The following is a 20,803-nucleotide window of genomic DNA, read 5'->3' as shown; positions in this document are numbered from 1 at the left end:
CGGGTGACTAAAAAACACAAGCTCTACACAAAGCACCCACTTCAGTTTGTGGCTGCATGCTAATAATTATAAAAAAATTCGCAGTTTTTCTTCCCTTTTGTGTTCCGCCTAACGTGAAATACCGTGTATAATACGAGTTTTTTTTTTTTTACTTTTATCACGTCGGGTTTCCAGCTTGTATTATATATGGATCCGAACAAATTTCAGCCTAAATTCACAGTTCCAGCCTTGTTATTAATCAGCACCATCAGCATCAGGCTTTCACCGTGAGGAGATACTACCTAGCGATGGCATCGGATGGCTGTTTCGGTGGTTTAGGTTTCACCATGGCGACTCAGCGATCCTCGCGACCACGGTGGCTGCGACGTGCCGGAGGTAGATCGCACCTCATACGACGTAAATATGACGGAAGGATCACTCGGCATATTGCATGGGTCGCTCACGAGCCTCTCCAGCCATCCAGGCCATGCTCTGCATGGATGCTTAACCAGTATTCCCGACGAGCACGTCGATCGCGCTTTCGGGAAATGCAGGATACCAAATGTGTTGAGAGGTACCAAGAAAAAAGAGTTTCTATTGAAAGATGTCTCCAGCAAGGGACTCTCGGTAGACGACACAAATACTGAACGACAATGATCGCGAAAACCCTCAATCTGAGAACACTTCCGTGGTGCACACTCAGCGTGCCTCCGTGTGGTGTTGACGCAATCAGGCGTGAGAGAGGTGTACAATGACCGGAAGGTGGTGCGCTGCTGTCCCGTGTCCGAGATAGAAGCGGTCTACTAGTTTTAGAACAACCACAGGAACATGTGGCTTCCATGACTACCGGGGCGAATAAGAGTTGCTCTTCTGCTCCCAGCATGTCCGCGCGAGGAGGAGAGCGAACCAGCCATGGCAATCAAGGTTTGTGGCCCTATTCATATTCTGATGGGTGGCGGTGGACGCGAGAGCGCACATAACATAGGCCTAGCGGAGCAACCGCGAAATACGGTGCAAATGAATACTATGGTATTCTTTCCTGGTTCCCATTTTATACAGATATCCCGTTTTTCCCATACCAAAATTGCATCTCATATTTTATGCAGGTTCGTATTATCTGCGGATTTTTACGGTATATCTACGATCAACTGTGCACGAATGAAAACAATTTTTAATCAATTCAACTTTTTCAACAAGACACGAACCTGAGGCGGAAGACTAAAAAACTTTCGACGCAGCTTGCAAACGTTTTGGCGTGGCACAATGACGACATCTCCGTGGTCGATAGTGATGCACTCAACCTGGAGGAAATAAGAAAGCAATGCATCGCATCAGAAAACCAACATGCTGTGCTGTTCTGCACTTTTGGAAATTACTGCACGCAAATGTTTTTATGTTTTTCCTTCTTACTGAAGAAAATTTGAACATTTGGGGTCGTGAAAAATTTTAAACATGGGTGATTCCAGGCAAAATGCACTAAGCTTTGCACCCCCCCCCCCCCCTTCTTTCCCCATACAACTTTTTCAATAAAATTCATGGCTCTTTATTGCAGTGCTCAAAGTAACCAATTTCATTATCTGTAAAAATTTTCCAAATCATGTAACATCCAACTTTTTCCAGACAAGCGCAAGACGAGATTTCCAAAAACTGCAAGAAACGGTAACGTTGCAAAAAAAATGCAATTTCCTATCTATTCAGCTTTGAATTTTATGCTAGGGAGGGTGGTCAAGTAAAAGTTTTAATATGTAGATCGTTACAAAGCTAATACGACGACGACTAATGTTTTGCGATTTTCATCGGAGCAGTTTCTTTTTTATGGAACTAGACTTCTGATCACTGTTGGTAGTAGTTTTGTCATAAAGGCCCTGCACTGCATGGCCCACCTCACCACTTTCTAACAGTCACACACCAGCCTTTTCCAAGTGGTCAGTGGAACAGCAGGCTTTTCTCTAGCGCATTTCATATTTTATTCTTCACTAACTCATTCCATTCTGTTCAAACTGAACGTTTTTGCCAAGCAGCACACGCTCCAGACAGCTTACGAAGTATTTTGTATTGGTCACAAATGTTACATACATTTTACGAAAGCTGTATAGACCGTTTTACCAAGAGCGAGCAGGAGAGAAGGAAAATACTCTCTAACCAGATTCACTGCGCTGGCCCATTGTTGCCAGTAACAAGTGGGCTGTGCATTCGCAAGCTTCATGCACAGCAGAGCAGCCTTGCACCTTAGTATATTGTCATTTGAGAGACTTAACTACCTTTATTAGCGCCCATTTTAGTGGTAATGTCATCGGAACAGCAATGCGTGTTCGCGGATTGCACTAACAATCAAAGAAATCGCAATATGATTGCCGAGAGCGTATGCGGGAAGCATGCAACGACAGTCCGAATGCAGCTGTGATATGTGTCTGCTTCACCGCTTTCCAGTCCACCCTTATTTAATTCGCCTATTAACGTTTTGTGTAAGCCAAACAGACTTAGTACCAATGACAGACTCACGAATATGATGCCCATTTTACTTCCTCCGACGTAGTAAACACGCACACCAAACAGGCCGTGTCTCCAGCAAGCCCTCCACCCCAACGATACGGTGTATCTCTTCCGCCAGTACCAGAAGAGAGTGCTAAGATCTGTTTTTCACCCAAACAATAAGCCGAGAGCAAAAAAAAAAATAACTTTCTTGCGGATCTTTGACCCATACAATGTTGTTTATAACTGCAATACAAACAAGTTTTCAACACAGCCAGCTGCCGCTGGTGCGGCGCGCGGCTCATCGTCTGCACACTGGTTCCGCTGCTAAGGAGTCGCCGAAATTTACATCTTTCTTTTACTGATACGATGGGATGGGCAGTTCCACAAGAGACCATTTACACTAGAGCTGAGCAATTACAAAGCGCCGTCGGATGTGCCTTCGATGCGAAACAGTTTAAGCCTAGCGACGACTAAGAGTAGCGCTTGGCGAGAGTGCCGTCATCGTCCGCCGTGCTAGCGGGCGGGCCGGTTTCATAAGCGCTGCTGTATGTGCTGCGAATTTGTCGTCTTCGTTCATGATGCAGCTGAGAGCGCACGCTTTTCGATGTTTTGCTCAACAATGCGTGGTGCAAACAATGCTGCTACAACGGAACAGGAATACAATGTTGCTGCGCCGCCGGAGTGCACCAAGGCTGCCTAAAATCGTCGATGGATAGCACTTTAGACACTATTTCTTTTATACGCTGTTCCTGAATCGTGGTTTAACTTGAAAGTATACATTGTTAAAGCAGGAAAGCTCAATCGTAAGCTTTTCGCAACCACAGACACGCATGCGTTCGCTAAGCTCGGTACGTGATAGCAGCGGTTAGCGACGTAACCGCGGTGATTGCTGCCTGTGCCTTTAATGCGAAATGAAAGCAGCGGAACATTGAATATAAATATGCATTTTCGAGAGGAAATACACGACTTGAAATGAGTCGCACTTCACATTAAATCAAAGCAGCGATGACTGGAAAGCATCTTTCGTAGTATCTGTATTCCGTGTTCGGTAGCTGCCCGTACAGTTCATTCGCTGTGTGTTTGTATCTACAGTTACCATTGCGATTATAAAATATAATTTAAAATGCATGTAACCTGAAAGGTACAATAGATACTTCCTCACAGTTAACTCTGACGAGTTCGGCCTGCGGAAGCGGAGCGCAGTCCTTCGCAGTTGCCCCAGCCGCTAGCGCTGTTTCTAACGGCTGCCGCCATGCCAAACGGATGGTACACGGTTTGCTGGCGCAGTCAAAAAAAATAAAAATAGCACCAAAGTGTCGGATAGCTTTCACGAGCACCGCGAAATAGCACTTTTACTCTGCCACATCGCCGCATCAACACGCATAGCTCAGCCCAAGACTAAGAGGAGCCGGAGCGGACTTTTCCAATTTGGCTCATATGGGGCGCCATGATCAAACTAAGATGGCTGCGCCCAGGCATCGAAACTAAAATCATCTATAAATAATGCTTTTCAGGCTAAATTAAATAAATGAATAACGTTCATACAAAACATTTCTTCTTTGCAAATTAATCTTGCCCGATATTAACGGATACCTTTTTTGCACTTGTCAGAAAAATTCAGGACACCACATGACCAAATTTTTTTTGTTCCACAACAATATTGAGGAATATTACTTTCAACAGTGCGATAATGAAAAGAAAACAAATTCTGAAAGAAACTGGAATTGGAAATTTTCTGAAAGAATAGAGAGCAAGCTCCCTTGCATTTGACGTGACGCGACCCCTATGCCATACCCCTAGCATCAAATATTTTGCCCAGAACTATACATTGGGTATGAAAAATATCCCCAACTGTACACCTACTCACACACACACAACATACACACACGTGCATGCATGCACATACACGCGCGCACACAAACGCAATACAAATAATAAAATTGTGAACACACCTTGTTATCGTCGGCGTCATGAACTTGTGCCCTCAACCAGCTGCCATCTACATTTACTGCATAAGTTGCCGTTTCCTCAATTTTAGAAACGGGTGCAGAATTCGTCCCATAAAAACTGTCCATTTTATCTCTGAGTTCCCAGTATTGATCCTTCGGAAGAAAAATAGCGTAAGAAAAATTTCAGCAGCAGTCAACACATAAGCAAACATCGCAAAAGGTATAAGAGTAATAACCGACAACCAAAAAGTGTTCTTTTATATAACCACAAACATGCCAGCACTGTTAATTCCCAGTCACAGTTTCACCAAATGTAAACATAAACGAGTACTTGGGAGTAACAAAGGAGTGAAGCCCATGTCATGACTGTTCAAACAGAGAGTTTTAAGCTTCAAAATTTTAAACCAGAAATAGTTATTTATACTACTGCAGCTTTCCAAACCATTCTGAGCTGCACGCCAGCTCAAATGATCTAAGTGCCACTCATTTAAACGAGGGTACCACATTACTATTTAACATAAGTGCCAAACATTTAATCCCAGAGTCGACACATCTCATTCACATGCCAATTATGGGGAACACATAAGGTCCGCCTTGAAGGGAATTACACGATAGCGTAGGCTACCACACCATATATAAAGCCCTGCTTTAACCAAGTCGTATGAACATGCCTGCATAGCCTAAGGGTAACGTGTCTGACTCAGAATGCAAGGGTGATGGTAGGGTGACTGTGATATCACCCTCCCATGTGGAAGGACCAGAGCTGGCATCTCCTGTCAAACGTAACATCAGGCAACCTGACGTCCCGTCGGTGCGTGGCCACGTCAGCTCCCAGCTACCAACTGCCAGCACCACGCTCGTGGTTTTTCCCTCACAACGGCGACGCCAACACTGACGCCGAATTTCCTGGTGAACACAATCATGTTGACAATGTTAATGCCAAATGCTGGGAGACATTATTTTAGCCCAGGAGCTGCAAGGATATCACCACTCGATGCCTAAAAAAGCCCTGCAGGGGCTGATCAGTTAGAAATATGTGAACATGCGAATATAGGGATTTTCTGTTACTGAAACTAATTTGATAAGAACAGTAGTTAAACCCCTTTATAAGAGACATGCACTGGGAAGCACTTTTTATCGCTTATATGAGAAGATCGCTTATATGAGAGGTCCCTTATAAACAGGGTACCACATTCACATTTTCTAACCAGACATTATTTCGACGTAGGCACGCTATGGCTAAAATACGCAAGGAGGCTATATCCTGTCGCCAAAGCATTGTTATAGCTTTCACTTACATACTGCATTTTCTTGGTAAGCCACCACGCACTGACCACACTTTGCAACTTTCTTACATTTATTTATTGCTGAAATAGTTGTAAATCTTGGTCTGCTTCATGGCTGCATTGATGCTGTGCAACACAGCCTCTTCCAACTTAAAAATCAGACCAAGAGCCTCATGGCCACTGGGCCAAAGCTGTATATGTTGGTGAACTGCGTTTGCGGTGATAGCAAAGTGTAATCCCGATGTGATGTGGCACCGCAAATAGCGATTCGCAACTAAGTTATGTGTCTGGTAACACTACAAAACCCAAGTGAAAAAAGCGCCACCAAATCATAAAAGTAACGAAAACAATAAAACATCCCCAGCAGAAATATCACTCAGAAACTTATGCTTATTTGTGAAAGGATAGCAGCGGCTGTGAGTAACAAGTCTGTGAATGTCGCTGCTCAGACTAAAAATAAATGAAAAGCAAGTGAGGCATTCCTGAGTGAAGTTGAAACTAATTGAATAGCAACCAGAGCAGTTTATTTGTCCTCACCAGAGCAGAACCACCTCTATTTTTATGTCATTTGTTTTTACAGCTTGTTTATGTCAGCGGCACTAGCTGAGCTCTTTCTTTGGATTTACCAGATAGATTTGTCACTCCTACTGAAATGCAACGTAATAAGACAATTTCTGCTTTATTCTTCAAACTAATGGACACAACACCTATGGTGATTCTTGATAGGAAGCTACACCAATTGGAGAACCCAACGCGTACTGCCGGTATGCTCGCCTAGTTGCTCGCATGTGCAGTTGTGCTTCTGCTCTTCTTGGCAAGCCTGAAGAGGTTCTCTACGTTGCATTTCCACTGCAGGCGCTTCTTTTAGTCATTTCATAGTCGACTGACCTGCTCTGTTTGCTGAAGTTATAATTAATAATTACGGCGCAGGTGTCTCTGTTCTGCAACTTAACCTGGCGATGGATGGTGCCGCATCTAATGTTAAAATGTCTGTTACAAGCAAGACTGAGTACCAAACATTAAGGCTATTTGTCCTTTATAGCAATTGTCTTCTACATCCAATGTCTGTTAAATAAGAGCTCCAATTAATGAAAGTCATAGGGCGGTCAACAATTGGGTTAAATGGTGTCTCTTATACCCGATTGTCTGTTACACCCATGTCTCTTATAGCGGGGCTCAGCTGTATTTGTGAATAATTTCAAAGCAGATATGTATTTTGGACACTTCTTGTGCACAGAAACTTGGTTAGCTCTGAGCATTCTCAAAACCATGTGTTGGCTAAAATCAAAGTTACTTAAAAAGAACTGAAAGAAAAAAAAACGTACTGCAACTTTCCCACTCAATGAAGCTATGCCAACATTCTGCAAAAATGGACAGGGAAATCGGGAGAGCTGACAGACACGCAAAGCCTACATATTTTTGGTACATCCAGCTGCTGCTTTTAATTGCTGTTGCGCAATTGATACCTTTAAAAAGTGACTCTATGGGCACCTGCTAAACGAGCGTGCTGCACCCTTTAAAGCCCTTCAAGCTTCATACAGTGTTTTGAGCTTTGTAGATTGCCACAACTCACTCCTCATTCAGCCTTTCCTTCTCCCCGGTCTGGCAGGGTGTACGCTAGCGCATTCCCATTGGGTGATGAGCATCACATGGAGTAAACCAGTCAGCATGTGCGTTCATTTTTGGCTTGCGTTTTGTTGCCCCCAAAAAGTGCGCTAAAATTTGCAGCCCTCAAAGCCGTCTAAGCCGATCCAGAAAGAAGCTGCGACCCATTGGAGTGGTAGTCTGCCCTATCTGTGTGCGTACATGTGTGTGTTGAAACAGTTTGCTGATACATAGAAAAATAACTTCGTTGGGGGCATGATGCTTGAGCCTTTGCATTTGTGTAGCTAGGCAGAGGTAAGATGTTTTCTCTGCGATTTCACTTTTGTTTCAATACCCGTTAAAAGCCCCTAAAGCTTACAAACATTTGAAGGCTTCTCAAGTAGCCGCAGCTCAATTGTTTTAAGCACATGATACGCACATTCAGAAAAGCAGCGAAGCTTTGGCACACAGTCACATATGCGAGATGTTTGTCTGCCAATGCCAGCCGACAGCCATGCTGCACCCGTGAAAAAAGTGGCTGCCAGTGCGCACGCACTAAGTGGTGCCCAGGTGGCAGGCTTGCACACCGTCGGGAAGCATGTAACTCGCTCAAGGCGGTCACCGCAGGCGCAGCGATGCCCCGCAGAAGCAATCATGCAAAGCTATGACTCCTATGACCCTCCAGTTAGAATATCTCGGCCAGTCCTGCTTTTGTCATGCCCAGCCACTTCGTGACACACCATGACGCAAATGCAGGTCATGCTCATGCAAGGCACGAATACACGTGCTGCGTTAAGCAATAACATTCAGTTTCCACGGCTAACGACAGTAGTGAAAATGGAACTCCTGGAATCATGTTTATGTCATGCCGAGAAAACAAGCCTTTGACAAAAAAACATCTCCACAGCATCGCTGGCGCCAAATTTGGTCCAAAAAATTGAACTCTTATAATAGAGTTCGAAATACCAGTCACGAAAATGTACACATTCCTATGAGGAGCACGATCCTTCCTGAATGAAGTCCTAATCCGAATTGCGCAAATCCGAATTATTGGAGTAAAAAAAATCAGTCAGCAACTGTGAATGCTGGCAAAAACACATTGCCGGCCTGAGTGACTGTCGTCGTCTGCTACTGGATCAACGAGGGAAGAAAATGGAGGAGGGAGCAGAGGAGGAAAAATATGTCGCTATTTTATCGCCCCTGCGTGCCCAGTTAGGTGTCGAAAAGAAGCGTCCATTTTCGTATGCCTCGTGCTAGCTTCCTCTGCTGCTCATGATAATCACCTTTCATTGGCTAACTGTAAGATACAGGAGAGCAATTGTGACAGTTTGCCCCCCCCCTCTCTTTTTTACTGTCAATTTTCAACATTAAAAGTAAAGAGGAACAAGTTTTCTAGATTAAAACAAATTTGCACTGGCACTTTAATTTTACTGCACTGGCACTTTAATTTCAATTTTTAGACCTGGGCAGCACAAAAATGTACCAAAAAAAATTGCATTCATCACAGGAAAAGACAATCAAACTCACGTTAAAGTCCACCAAGCGGAAGTATACTTCGGCTGTGCTCACAACACATGTCACATACACGTCCCAATGGTTGTCCTTAGGCAGAGGCAGCTTGCTGAAAGCGGGGCTTGGATCCACATCAGGGCTGCAAGGCTCTCCCTGCTGGGAGACACACAAGAGTAGCAGCAATCAAAACTACTTTAGTTATGCATGACGTAATGTAACCGCATTTTAATTTTAAGCCAGCGAATATAGTTGTTGAGCAATTTCAATTAACATCCCAGTAAATCAACGAAGAGGAGCTTGACAATAAATTTCGTACTTTGCAGGGTATAAGCCATGTTTTCACATCATTGGTGCCTCTTATGCAACTCTCTATTCAGACATTAACAGTGAAACTTGAAAAGAAACAACAGGCAGTGGAATGGTTACCACTGTGCAACTCAAGATTTCACAACATACTGTGCACATGCATATACAATTCCTGTTCTACTGTAATGGCCATGTATGGTTACACGCGATGCTATGCATGCGCAGTTCGGGAGGTTGACAAGGAGGTGCATGTTTGAAGTAAATCTCACAGTTTTTTGCTTTTTTTATTTTTCAGTCACATAAGTAGGGTGTGTGTTCGAGTCAGGGGCACGTTAGACTCTGGTAAATACGGGAAGTGTGAAGATTCTTTTTTTTTTGGCTGCTGCTGCTTCCAGGGGAGGAGTGGCTTATATGCAGGTGTGAAGCATAGACTGGCAAATAAGGTGCCAACTACAGTCGACCCCCTTCTAGACAAAAAACTTGAAAGAACTAAAATAATTGCTGGTTTTAATAATAGTGCCCTTGAACTAGATATGCGGGCATGCTGAGTGTGTCCAAATACAATACATTCAAAAATGAATAAAATATCCATTCGGAAAGGCCATAAAACTAGCTCATGTTACCCTATATGAAAACAGCCTTCGGGTAGCTTTTTTTTTAAGCCCCGAGCCAACAAGCAGATATACTTTGCGCTTATGGGACTTTCAGTTCGTCGGAAGCAACATGTGGCAAAAGGCATGCGCAATGCCTAAATCTGGTCGTGTCAGATCTTTGCACCAGTGTAGGCGCGAAGGTGCTCTGAATTTTCTGCACCTTGACGAAAAAAAATTCCCCATAAGAAAGCGAGTTCCTGCATTAACTACAGTTTAGCTAGACAGTAAGCCAAATCCATCTTGTGGGGGGAGCACTTTCTTCCATAAAAACCCTTTTTTGTTGTTTTTTTTTTGTTGGCAGTGCAGCGAGGATGCCCTGTGAGTGCCTTTGCACGGGGTTGCTGTGGTTCACAGTCGCCATCAAAGTTCCTCTAAAACCAACGGCGACGCGAAACCATTATTCTTCAGTGAATTTGTTTTTAACACTGAACCCCATTGGAAATCAACCATATGTTCTCACAATCCCTTATCCAATATTACCTTATCTAATATTTTATCTCAATGTCAGATTAAAAGGGAGTTTACAGCACTGCCCTTCTTTCCAAAAAGAGGAAAGTTGCCAAATGGTTGTTGCCGAGTGCTTTCAACCTTGAGACTTTCTGACAAACAACTTAAACAGCAGCAATGAGTCATTTACCTTGCTTGCACAGCACGTGCTTAACTTACTACACTGCTCATCTGCTCAGTCTAACATACCGCATGTATGTTCTTGTGTAAGTAACATTCTCCCTTACAATAACCCAGCAGTGCAGGCACAAAACAAACAGAAAGCAATCAAGAAGATTTTGCCCCAGCCACAAAAATGTACGATCTCAGTCAATCATGCTTTCACCTCCCTTTTGTTGTTGCTCTAAATTTGTCCAACCAATGCACCAGAGCGGTGCGCACAAATTGGTCAACTGGCACTTTAGAATGGTAGAATGACACCAAGCGTTAATGGTAACCAATGCATACAAGTATAGTTCCTTAGTATTCATCAGGTTTCCTGCATGATGTCTATTGTAAACTAATACTAGAAGCTCTCCAAACCATTCAGCTTTGAAGACTTTTTGACTTTCCAGAGTGTACAATGAAGGAAGTCCCCTGTAAACATGCCTCAAGTCTGTGCCTCAAGTTCAGAGAAAAACTAAGTCAATTTCGTTTTCTGGCTTCCATGTTGCAAAATCTTCTGCGGGATCCTGTGCGCACTATTTCACATCGTAGCTCTATATATTTACCTGGGCAGGTTCTGGCTGATACGGCTGAGGGTACAGGATGCATCGATTGTCCGTCATACTGGACCAGGGAAGAACAACAAAAATGTGGTCAGCATTTAAGTCTGCTTATTCATGCTGTAAACGCAAACACATTTTTAGTCCACCCCGCATTGTACTGGGTCGTTGATAACGATTTCTGACAAGCATCATTTCAATGCATTCTAGACGACAGGAAGGACCATAGTCGTAGTGCCACTGTTGCCTGACGATACCATCATTGCTACTGACAGCGTCGCATATTTGGATATCCACTCTTAGACAGCCTATTTGGATATCCACTCTTAGACAGCCTGCACCAACAAGCTTCTCTGTGGTCTGTGGATAGTGTGCCCGTCTTGCAATATAATGGTACTGGATTCAATTCCCACCCTATTGAAGCTAAATAAATTTTCTTTTCAGCTCAATTACTTTCCTTTGATTACACATATCTCCCCGAGAAATTTGGCATCAATTCAAATATTTTTACCTTTCTGTTTTCTACCTGTTCCTGATTTCTCGTGCCCATCCTTCAACATGCGAGACTACACCAGGCTTCATTGCTAATGAGCCATGTATAATGCGCATTTAGATGCGAGACCACGTGTGCGAGCTTCACGGACACATGATCACACGTACGCTCCTAGACAAGGCAACAATACACGTGCCTTGCACGAACAAGTCTCAACCATTTGATGGTTTTTGCCAAACTGGAACAGAGCTGTTCAAAATTTTGCGCCTTACTGGGCACGTGCTGACGAGGAGATGCTGCCCCTTGTAGGAGTTGGAAGCCTTAGCAAAGTTGCTTCCGATAACACACAGAAAAAACAAATTTCGATCTTCAATGAGTTGCGTGGTTTTATGGGCACCCGCTTGCATGCTTTCTGTTTCTCTGCCCGATCCCAGTGGAAGCGTGCGAAAGTTGATTTCTATCCTCAATGGCCCTCTCTTGCAGGAGCCTATGAATGCCGATTTTCAATCCTCGTTAGCACTTTTCTCAATTTGTTTATTACAGACGCTGGCAGTGTATTACTTCTCTCCAGGTTTAACAAGTTTGTGCGTGTTGAGGTTTAGGGAGTTTGCAAGTGCTGATTTCTATCTTATCATTATGAAGGACCACAGCGATATTATATTGCTCTGAGGGTCCACACAGTTTCATTCAAGCAGTTCAGATGCCTCGTAATGAAACATTATAGCGGCTAACATCTCCCTTTTCGACCCTGGCAGCAATGGCTCTACAATTTGACTCCATACACAAAGTCTGAACGGGTTGGTATTTGGCCTTCAAAGAAAAATATCTCATCTTCAGACAATGAACTACAGCCCCAAAGTTGAAGCTCCGACCGCAATCTTTTAAAAAGTACAAAATATTTTTACCCTTCTAAGTAATGCTGCAACCAGAATAATGGCCCTAATTATTTTTTTTCTTCCCTGTCTGAAATCACGACTAGATTTCTTCTTCTTTCTTTTTTTTTTTTTAGCACTAAATAACTCTGACTTTCGGTCCATCCTTGGGGTGGCGAAAGCTGTGCTTCATCTCCTGTGGCAGCATCCCCCTTGGCAGCACCCCTTTGCCAGCATACAAGGCCCTAATAGCCCTTGCCCTCCTTGGTAATAACATTTTTGGGCAGCAGGTAAAAGAATGAAGTTCAGACGAGCGGACTGGATCACGGATGACCCGCACGCATCAGCACGGTTGCCGTACCACGTGACATGAACATCACTACTTTGAGCGACCCTGAGCAGGCAGCACGGACTTTTACGGGCCCAGATCGTGGATTGGATGAAAATGACGAGCACATTATTCAGTCCGCCACGACATATCTGGATTGTTTTGGTCTGTTTTGCTTTATTGTTCCTCAGTCTCTTAACGTAAGCTCGCTTGCCAGGCTAGCTAACTGGAATGATGTGGGAGGTTATTTTGGCACGTTTTTCATCATATCTGCAGCCCGAGTTTAGCATTGTGCGTTCTCCTTTTCGCGTGTTTCATTCACTTGTTCGCTCCATACCTGCTGCACTGCGTCGTTATTGAGTATGTTTGAGCATGTGAGCGTGCATAAGCGAAGGCTTTGCTGCGTTTTTTCTGCTAATATGAGTGAAGATAGAAAGAAAGTGCTCAGTAATGAAGCGATCTCCACGTTTTTACTGCTCATTGAAAGCTGTCAGCCTATATAAAACAGTGAATCGGCGGTGCTAAGAAATAAGTTTGGTTTGGTTTACAGGGTTTAACGCCCCAAAGCCACTCACAAGCTACGAGAGATGCCGTAGTGGAGGGCCCCGCAAATTTCAACCACCCGGGGTTCTTTAACGTGCACTGACATCGCACAGCACACGGGAGCCTAGCTTTTCGCCTCCACCGAAAAGCGGCCACCGTGGCCGGGATTTGATTCCGCATCCTTGGCCACCGTAGTTGAGCGCCCTAACCACTGCATCACCGTGGAGGGTCCAAAAAGATTCTGCGGGTCCCAATATTGTTTCTAATGGCTTTGTTGAACATAGCGACTTTTTAGCAACAAAAGCTTGCCCATTGTCTCAAGCACTTCAATGACAACAGTCAGTGCAGCGCAAAGTTTTCGCTCAGCGTCCATGTTGAAACTCCCAATAGAAGAGTTTTCGGAGCCATGCAAACAGCACAAACATGCTGGAGGAGAGATAATGTGCGGATTCTCTACTGCCTTCATATGAATGCTTGAAGTCCTGAACTACCCGCACATGCGCGGCCACGTGGCACGAGAATTGTGCTGATGCACGCACCATCCGCGATCCGGTCCGCTTCTCTGAGCCCACCTCAAGGAACAGTGGTGTCACTAAATGCGAAGAGGTACCTCCTGCCCAGCTGCTACAGCAAAGGTTCGTTAGAACTGCTAGGGACTAAAATAAATGTTTAAATTATTCGAAAAAAGCAACTGTAAAAAGCACCCCCCTCCCACAGAAAGCAGACCACTTGCGTCAGGTAATTTTTTGGTAAAAGACTGGGCAATGGTTGTCTGCTTTTGAAATGAGACGTGAAAGACAAAAGACTAATTCTTACATCTCAGTGAGCATTTTACTGCATGCACACTGTTAAGGCCATCGAAGAAAAGCGACATCAAAATGATAAAGGCAACTCTGCTGCGTGTGATTTAGGTCAGAGATGTGTTATTTAAATGACCAGCTGGAGCGCTAGTCCTACTGTACATCGAGCCTGTTCAAATTGAGTTGCGCAACACGATCTGTAGCATCCAATTTGGACAGTGCTTGACGCCTCAGACGTGCATGGCCATTGGCCAAGACTGTGCTGACAGTATGAAGTATCCAATTTACAGATTTAACGGAAGTTGAATTACCGAGCTTTTTACAACACCACCAAGTGAGCAAGATCTAGATTAACTTCGACCTCAAGGGGTTCTTTTTTTTTCCAATAAGCTTCTGAAAAGCCTCTCCTAAGCACATTGTGTGTTCTGCATGGCTTTTCAACTTAATTTCACCTACAGAGCAACAATTTTTTCTATCAACAGCATCAGAATCTTCCCCAGGAGCCACGCGAAAGACTGCCAGCACTTTCACAAAGCATCGGAAGCAAATAATGACTCCTTACTCCGCAATGCATACAGCTCCCTTGGACTTCACAAGCTCCAGCCAATTCTTTGGTACCGCCTCCTGGTACTGCTCCTGGTAAATCTCTGGGACGACAGTGTTCCAAAAGCCATTGTTCTTCTGCCCCACCAGCTGGAAACCAAGGAAGCAGACAATGACGTACACAAAAATGATCACAAATGGGAACGGCTCCAAGCTTTGTGACCAGCACTAAACGAGAGCTGCACTGGAAGTGAAAAGTTTATATACAAGGTAATTCTGCTGAAGCAGCAGCGCAGAGGATGAAGAGGGGAAGGAGCACATGAGCACAGAAAATGAAGAGGAGAAGAAGCACATGAGCGCAGAGGATGAAGAGGGGAAGAAGCACATGAGCACAGAGGATGAAGAGGGGAAAGAGCACATGAGCACATGAGGCAACCAGGTGTTGTTTGGATGCACAATAGAGACACCCAAGAAGCACCAAGTAGGCAACCAGAAGAAAAAAAGATTTTTAAAGGGCCCTTCCAACTGAACACTGCACAAAAAGACGCCATAGGCAGTTTTGCGGAGCAGGAGGGAAATTCACCTCAGGAAGAACGGTGTCTGAAGAGACCTTGTGCACAAAAGTGGCAACAGTTATACCGGTGTACCATCTTGTTAATCATCTTGTTCAGGACTAAGTAACTGGATGAGTATGAGGAAGAGGTTTTCACCCTGCAGTGGGTATAATCCTGCTGCTGCTGCTCTTTACGATGAACATCTTGTTAGAGTCTTTTTAGGTGAACACACATTGGATATCTCATTTATTCTTGTTTATTAGTAAAATCTCGTTCATTCAACCCTCATCATTCCGAATATTCAGACAATTGAAACTAGGAGCATGGTCCTGGTTGACACCAAGTTCTATGGCACCAGACGCTCATTTCAGACATGGCCAGACTCACACAGATTAATTTGGATCGTGCCGAGGTACAACCCATACAGTGAGCAATAACCGGAATAGACTGGCCTGAACCTGAATTTCATGAAGCAATGATGCCTGCGCACAGCTATGGCAGGCATGGTGAGTTCAGAAATTCCCCCATTTCCAAAATAAAGCCCAGTCGTATAGTTTTGATTTCGCTTTCTTTAACTTCAAGCCATCGCATGGCTGCAATTGGGCACGTACGTTGGGTAGTCACACCGTTTCAGATGCTTCTTGGCACTTCGCTGCTTTTGGAAAGGAGGAAGGTGGGGGGTGGAGGGTGATGTCATCACACTGTTCTAACCCATATAGATGTACAGTAAAATCTTGATACGATTTTGCTTCATAAGTTGTCGGCATAATACGATTCTTTTGTAGTTCTTGGCCAATACCTTATACTATACAGGCAGTGCATTTTCATAAGGCTAATACAATCGAATTTTCACGTGGCTTCAGATAATACAATCACGGAGTGTTTCTTATGAAGCACAGGTGGTTAACCTCTTAAGGGCTCTAATACAAAAAGACTTCTGTTCCAACATTGTCAAATTCTTTTTATGACGCGAAATGCTTGGATAACGTTTAAAATAGTAATATAATTTTAAAATATACAGCAGCTATTAACATTTTATTTATCATTCCTTGTTGCCTACAGTAACACACCATACGTGGCTCCGTTTAGGTGCAATATAAAAAGAAGTAAATAAATATCAGAGAAAGTGTAGAAAAAGGATTTGCCTTGAATAGTCGTGCACACTTGTCGATTTCCACATAGTTCACATCAAACTAGCTTACACTGCCATCTGTGTGATAGCGCTCAAAGCATGGCTCCATTGCAGGAGCTGGCCAACATCTCCTTCCGCTCCAGACTCACTGTCGTATAAATATCATCACTATCTTCTTCGTCTAAAGAATAAAACAAAAAGACTGCATCCTTATAATTTGTACTGTCATCATCTGATGGATAATGTTCTCCCACACTGGAATGCCGCACGGATGATGCCACGTTTGTTTCAAAGCATGGGAAAGTGTAAAAAACACAGGACGCACCTTGTGCCATCTCGTGCGTAAAATACAATTTAGTAAATATGCAAGACAGAACACAAACTGCCATCTATGTTTTAAATAGGAAACCACAATTTGACGAGTTGGGCTCATCAAAAGCCGCGACGATCGCTCATGACGACAATCGACAAATAGAGCTCGTCATAAGCCCTTAAAAGGGTTAAGGAGAAGTTGGAAAGGCACCAACTGCACTCCACTCTTTAGAGGGAAAGTCCCCGCCATGTACATTCACCGCACTGTACCCAGACACTGCAAGCAGCCTTGGAAGAACAGTTCCCTTCTTTAAACATACCATCTGCGTCACCAATGAGGATAAACTTAAGCCAAGTTTCCTTGCCAAGTTTCATGAGCGTAAGCCATTGGTCGCAGCCGCAGTCGCTGCTTCCACTTCGATCTTGGCTCGCTTCCACACTTGGTAAGCTTCTTGCAGCCTGGTCTCTCTTCCTTTATGCCAAGCTGCCTCTTTTTCATGCCGAATGATGGATCTGCCCTACACTACGCTCACAGACCTCACCCGCACCTGCCCAGATGGTGTATGTGCATGGCGTATATACCTTGCATACCTAGGTTAAATGAACGAATTAAATGAGTAAATGAAGCGCAAGAGAGTGTTGCAGTTGGAACTTGATGAAGACGAAGATGTTTGCTGCACATCACGAATGTTCAATTTTAAATGTTCAGAGCCAGATGACCTTGAGGTTTTTGCATGTAAGAAGCGGAGCTTCTCTAAACATCTGTATGCAGAAGCATGGGAAAGGCAGTCACGGAGACCTAATTAGTGCTGAGTGGATTTATGGGTGCACGACATCGCCAATGCATGGGCTGCGCGCTGCCGCAAACTGCTCCCTGGCTAAACGCTGCGATTGGCGACCACGCAGTTGATATGCGACGAGTTGTGTCGCCACAATCTGCTCATGGTGCGTGGCGTGAGGTGCTCACGATTTGAGACATCTAGCAGCATGAACAGCGTGGCTAGAAATCCCATCAGCGCCAACCGCGAGCTTAAGCTGCTTGCACTCACAGCGAGACCGGCAATCACGAAATCCCTGATATGTGAGCCACGCACCGCTGCAAACTGCTCGCTCAGCCCGAGTGGTTCTCGCGGGCTCAACGATGCAACGGCCTCGCAGCACCAGGAGCTGCTACCCGTGTGTTGCGAAACTGGTGATCACGAAGTCAATGATGTACTGGCAGTATGTAATGCTTGCTTATGGGCACTAAGAAACAAAAAGTCCAGTGCAAAATTTGAAGTTGTTCAAAACGGGGTAGCAAATAAGGTTCCGCGCTATGTATGTTTCATACGCAGCCTTTTGGGAGCCTGTTTTGGAATAAAAGTGATTGAAAACAGCTAGCCACCTCTGCAGTGCACAGGTCGCATCCTTGGGCCATAAATAAGCTAGGGATTGGTTAGACCCACTGCATGGCAAAAGCCTCTCCCATGTCCATTTAGACCTATCCTGGGCCTGATTGTTACAAATATAATGAGCTATGTGGTTTAAATGCTAACCTCCTTAATTCTATTCACGAAGTCTTCGACCTGCTCAGAGGTTGACACCTTCGTCTCGGGCAGCTGGCTTTGGGAACCTGCAAAAATAAAAAAATGAAAATAAAAGTGGGAAAAAAAGTTGCCACACAACTATTGTCCCCTGTACTGCTGGAGCAGTCAGCATTAAAGTTCAAAACCAACAATGTTCCGAGAGCTTCAAGCGGTGCACTAGCACTTCAGCTTTGGCTTCGGTGTCTGGTCACACATACTCGCTGAGTCGTACAGTCGTAATCTATGACAATATCCAAAAGGGCACCTGACTTAGCAGACGTACAGCCTCACTGTAATTAAGCCGTAAGAATGCGCCTGCATGGCCTGCGAGTACTGTGCCCGACTCAGCATCCAAGGGTCACGGCGTGTTCAAACAGCATCTCAAAAATTTGGAAGACACTTAAGCTCCACCGTTCAGGGTATGCCTCAATAGCAAACACTCACGAACAATGTTTTTTTTTTTTTTTTTCACTTTATTTTTATTTTTTTCTCTGATAGCCTGAACGGCATTGACATCACCGGTAAGCTTGGATGCCGCTTCTTGAAATTTGATGAGTCCCAGAGCGCGTTCTATTTGCATTCGATGCAACACTGGGAGACTCCACCATTAAGGGTATGCCACAATATGCATTTCACAATGTTTTTCACTGCTTTATGTTTTAAATTCCGTCTTTTTTTTATATTCCTATACACTGATACTTAGCATAAGCAAGCGTTGGCTTTCCGTTCTGAGCATTTTCACAACTTTGTACACTCCTTTTTTAAGTTTCACTTTTTTCAATTAGTATTTAAATTAACGAATCAATTATGCAAGCTAAATTTTCTTAATTAGCATCACAAAGCACTGGCTTCTCATTTTGAGCATTTTACACCTTTCATTCCCCATTATCCAATTTTTCATTTTTAATTATTTCACTTAATTGAACTATTACACATTTTAAATTATTTTAATTAGCATCATCAAGAATTGCCTTTTCATTCTGAACATCAGACATCTTTGAACCCTCCTTTTTTCGAATATTTCAATTAACTGATCAATTTACACTCCAAATTTTTTTAATTAGCTCAATCAAGCACTAGCTTTTTAATTCTGAGCATTTGACGCCTTTGAGCCCCCTTTTTTTATAATTTTTAACTTTTTCAATTATTTCCTTTCATTAATTGATCAATTACACACACTGCATTTTCTTAATTGGATAAGCACGAATTGGCTTTTCACTCTGAACAATTTTACACCTTTGAAGCCGCCTTTTCCCTTTTTTTTTTTTTTCATTTCCTTAATTCATAAATTATGATTTCATTAACTCGCTATCTCCTGACACACATCAATCAATCACCAATCGCTAAAGGTGTAATTTTTATGCAGTCCTTGATTATTTCTGACATGCGGTGCCGACAACTACGAAGCTGACGGCTTTTCGGCCGAACCAGCTGTATAAGCTATCGCTTAGAAGTGCTGCCTAAGTTGGCAGCTCCTGTCCATTCAGGCATGCCAGCCACCCCATTATACCATAGCAAAAGCCACCTACACAGACATGAGTGCGTTGTACAGGGCGTTGCTGCTGCACGAGCTTAGAGGCTTCAAAGAACACACAGCAGCTAAAACCGGCCGAGTGGCAGCTCTAGTGCTAGTGCAGCAATAGGACCGTTGGAGATATTGGAGATTTACTACACTAGTGTAGCTTGTGTAAGTTAAAAAAAAAAAAAGATTGCCTTAACAAGGGTAACAGAGCTAGCTCACCCTGGTGCAGGCCAAGGAAATGGATGGCCTTGCGTGCAGCCTCTTCCTCGGCTTCCTCCCGCGACTCCTTCTCGTCGGGGTAGGAGTAGAAGGATTGCACGTCCACCTTCAAAGTGGCTAGCCACACTAGGGGACCCTTCTTCGAGCTGCGGCTGGTGATTGCACTGAACGACACCGAGAAGCCCCGCTCGCGGGCATAGTCCTCCACCAGTTGACGGCACGTCTTTGGCGCTGTTTCAAACAGGAAGAAAAGAAGCCCCCTTTGCAGCAGCACAAACAACACTGGCACACTCCTCGAGCACAGAGCATGCAAGGGATTATGACTTGTTACTCAATGTTGGCAGACGAAACTTTTCAAAAAGCAGTGCCTCGTGAAAACTAAGGAGCACTCACTATAGTTTAAAAAAAAAAAACGAACACTTATTTGGCCGCTCCAACAGAAGAACTGAGGTGATACAGTTGAAACTCGCTTTAATGTAGCCCCGTAAGCTCCATAAAACCCCGGCCCTCAGTCACAAGCGGCTGCGGAACAACTGACCACGGCGGCGGTCAGACCTGTGACGCAGCAGGGGGTGCTAAGAAAGTCTGGCTCCGCTGGACAGGCCGCCATTGGAAACTGACCTTGGCAACGTTTAATGCTAGAACCTTAGCTAGTGAAGCTAGCTTAGCAGTGCTGTTAGAGGAACTAGAGGGCATGAAATGGGATGTCATAGGGCTTAGTGAGGTTAGGAGGCCGAATGAGGCATATACTGTACTGAAAGATGGGCATGTACTGTGTTATCGAGGCTTACCAGAGAGGCGACAACTAGGAGTAGGTTTCCTTGTCAATAAGTATATAGCGGGTAATATAGATGAATTCTATAGTATTAATGAGAGGGTTGCAGGCATCGTAATTCGGCTTAATAAGCGGTATAAACTGAAGGTTGTACAGGCCTATGCACCTACATGTAGTTATGATGACCAGG

The 20,803-nt window shown here is 44.1% G+C and overlaps 1 protein-coding gene across 5 annotated transcripts in view; it reads right to left on the bottom strand.

Moving 5' to 3' along the window:
- Positions 1-20,803, bottom strand: part of LOC146191247 (tudor domain-containing protein 7-like) — a 57,303-nt gene that overhangs the window by 21,869 nt on the left and 14,631 nt on the right. For 4 of the 5 annotated variants that reach the window (XM_084601736.1, XM_084601732.1, XM_084601733.1 and 1 more), the window contains exons 7-13: positions 19,839-20,069; positions 18,068-18,144; positions 14,554-14,684; positions 10,962-11,019; positions 8,801-8,941; positions 4,407-4,556; positions 1,185-1,280 (exon numbers count right to left, since the gene is read on the bottom strand). In XM_084601736.1, the coding sequence (XP_084457862.1) occupies positions 1,185-1,280; positions 4,407-4,556; positions 8,801-8,941; positions 10,962-11,019; positions 14,554-14,684; positions 18,068-18,144; positions 19,839-20,069 (884 nt within the window). The remainder of the gene's footprint in view (positions 1-1,184; positions 1,281-4,406; positions 4,557-8,800; positions 8,942-10,961; positions 11,020-14,553; positions 14,685-18,067; positions 18,145-19,838; positions 20,070-20,803) is intronic. The other variant, XM_084601734.1, reaches the window with a different exon arrangement.

This window comes from Amblyomma maculatum, chromosome 4 (genome assembly GCF_055883805.1).
Source record: "Amblyomma maculatum isolate TAMU_Amacu chromosome 4, ASM5588380v1, whole genome shotgun sequence".
In the NCBI taxonomy this organism is placed as follows: domain Eukaryota; kingdom Metazoa; phylum Arthropoda; class Arachnida; order Ixodida; family Ixodidae; genus Amblyomma; species Amblyomma maculatum.
The sequence above is the reverse complement of the archived record's forward strand: the minus strand, read 5'-3'. Positions and strand labels throughout refer to the sequence as shown.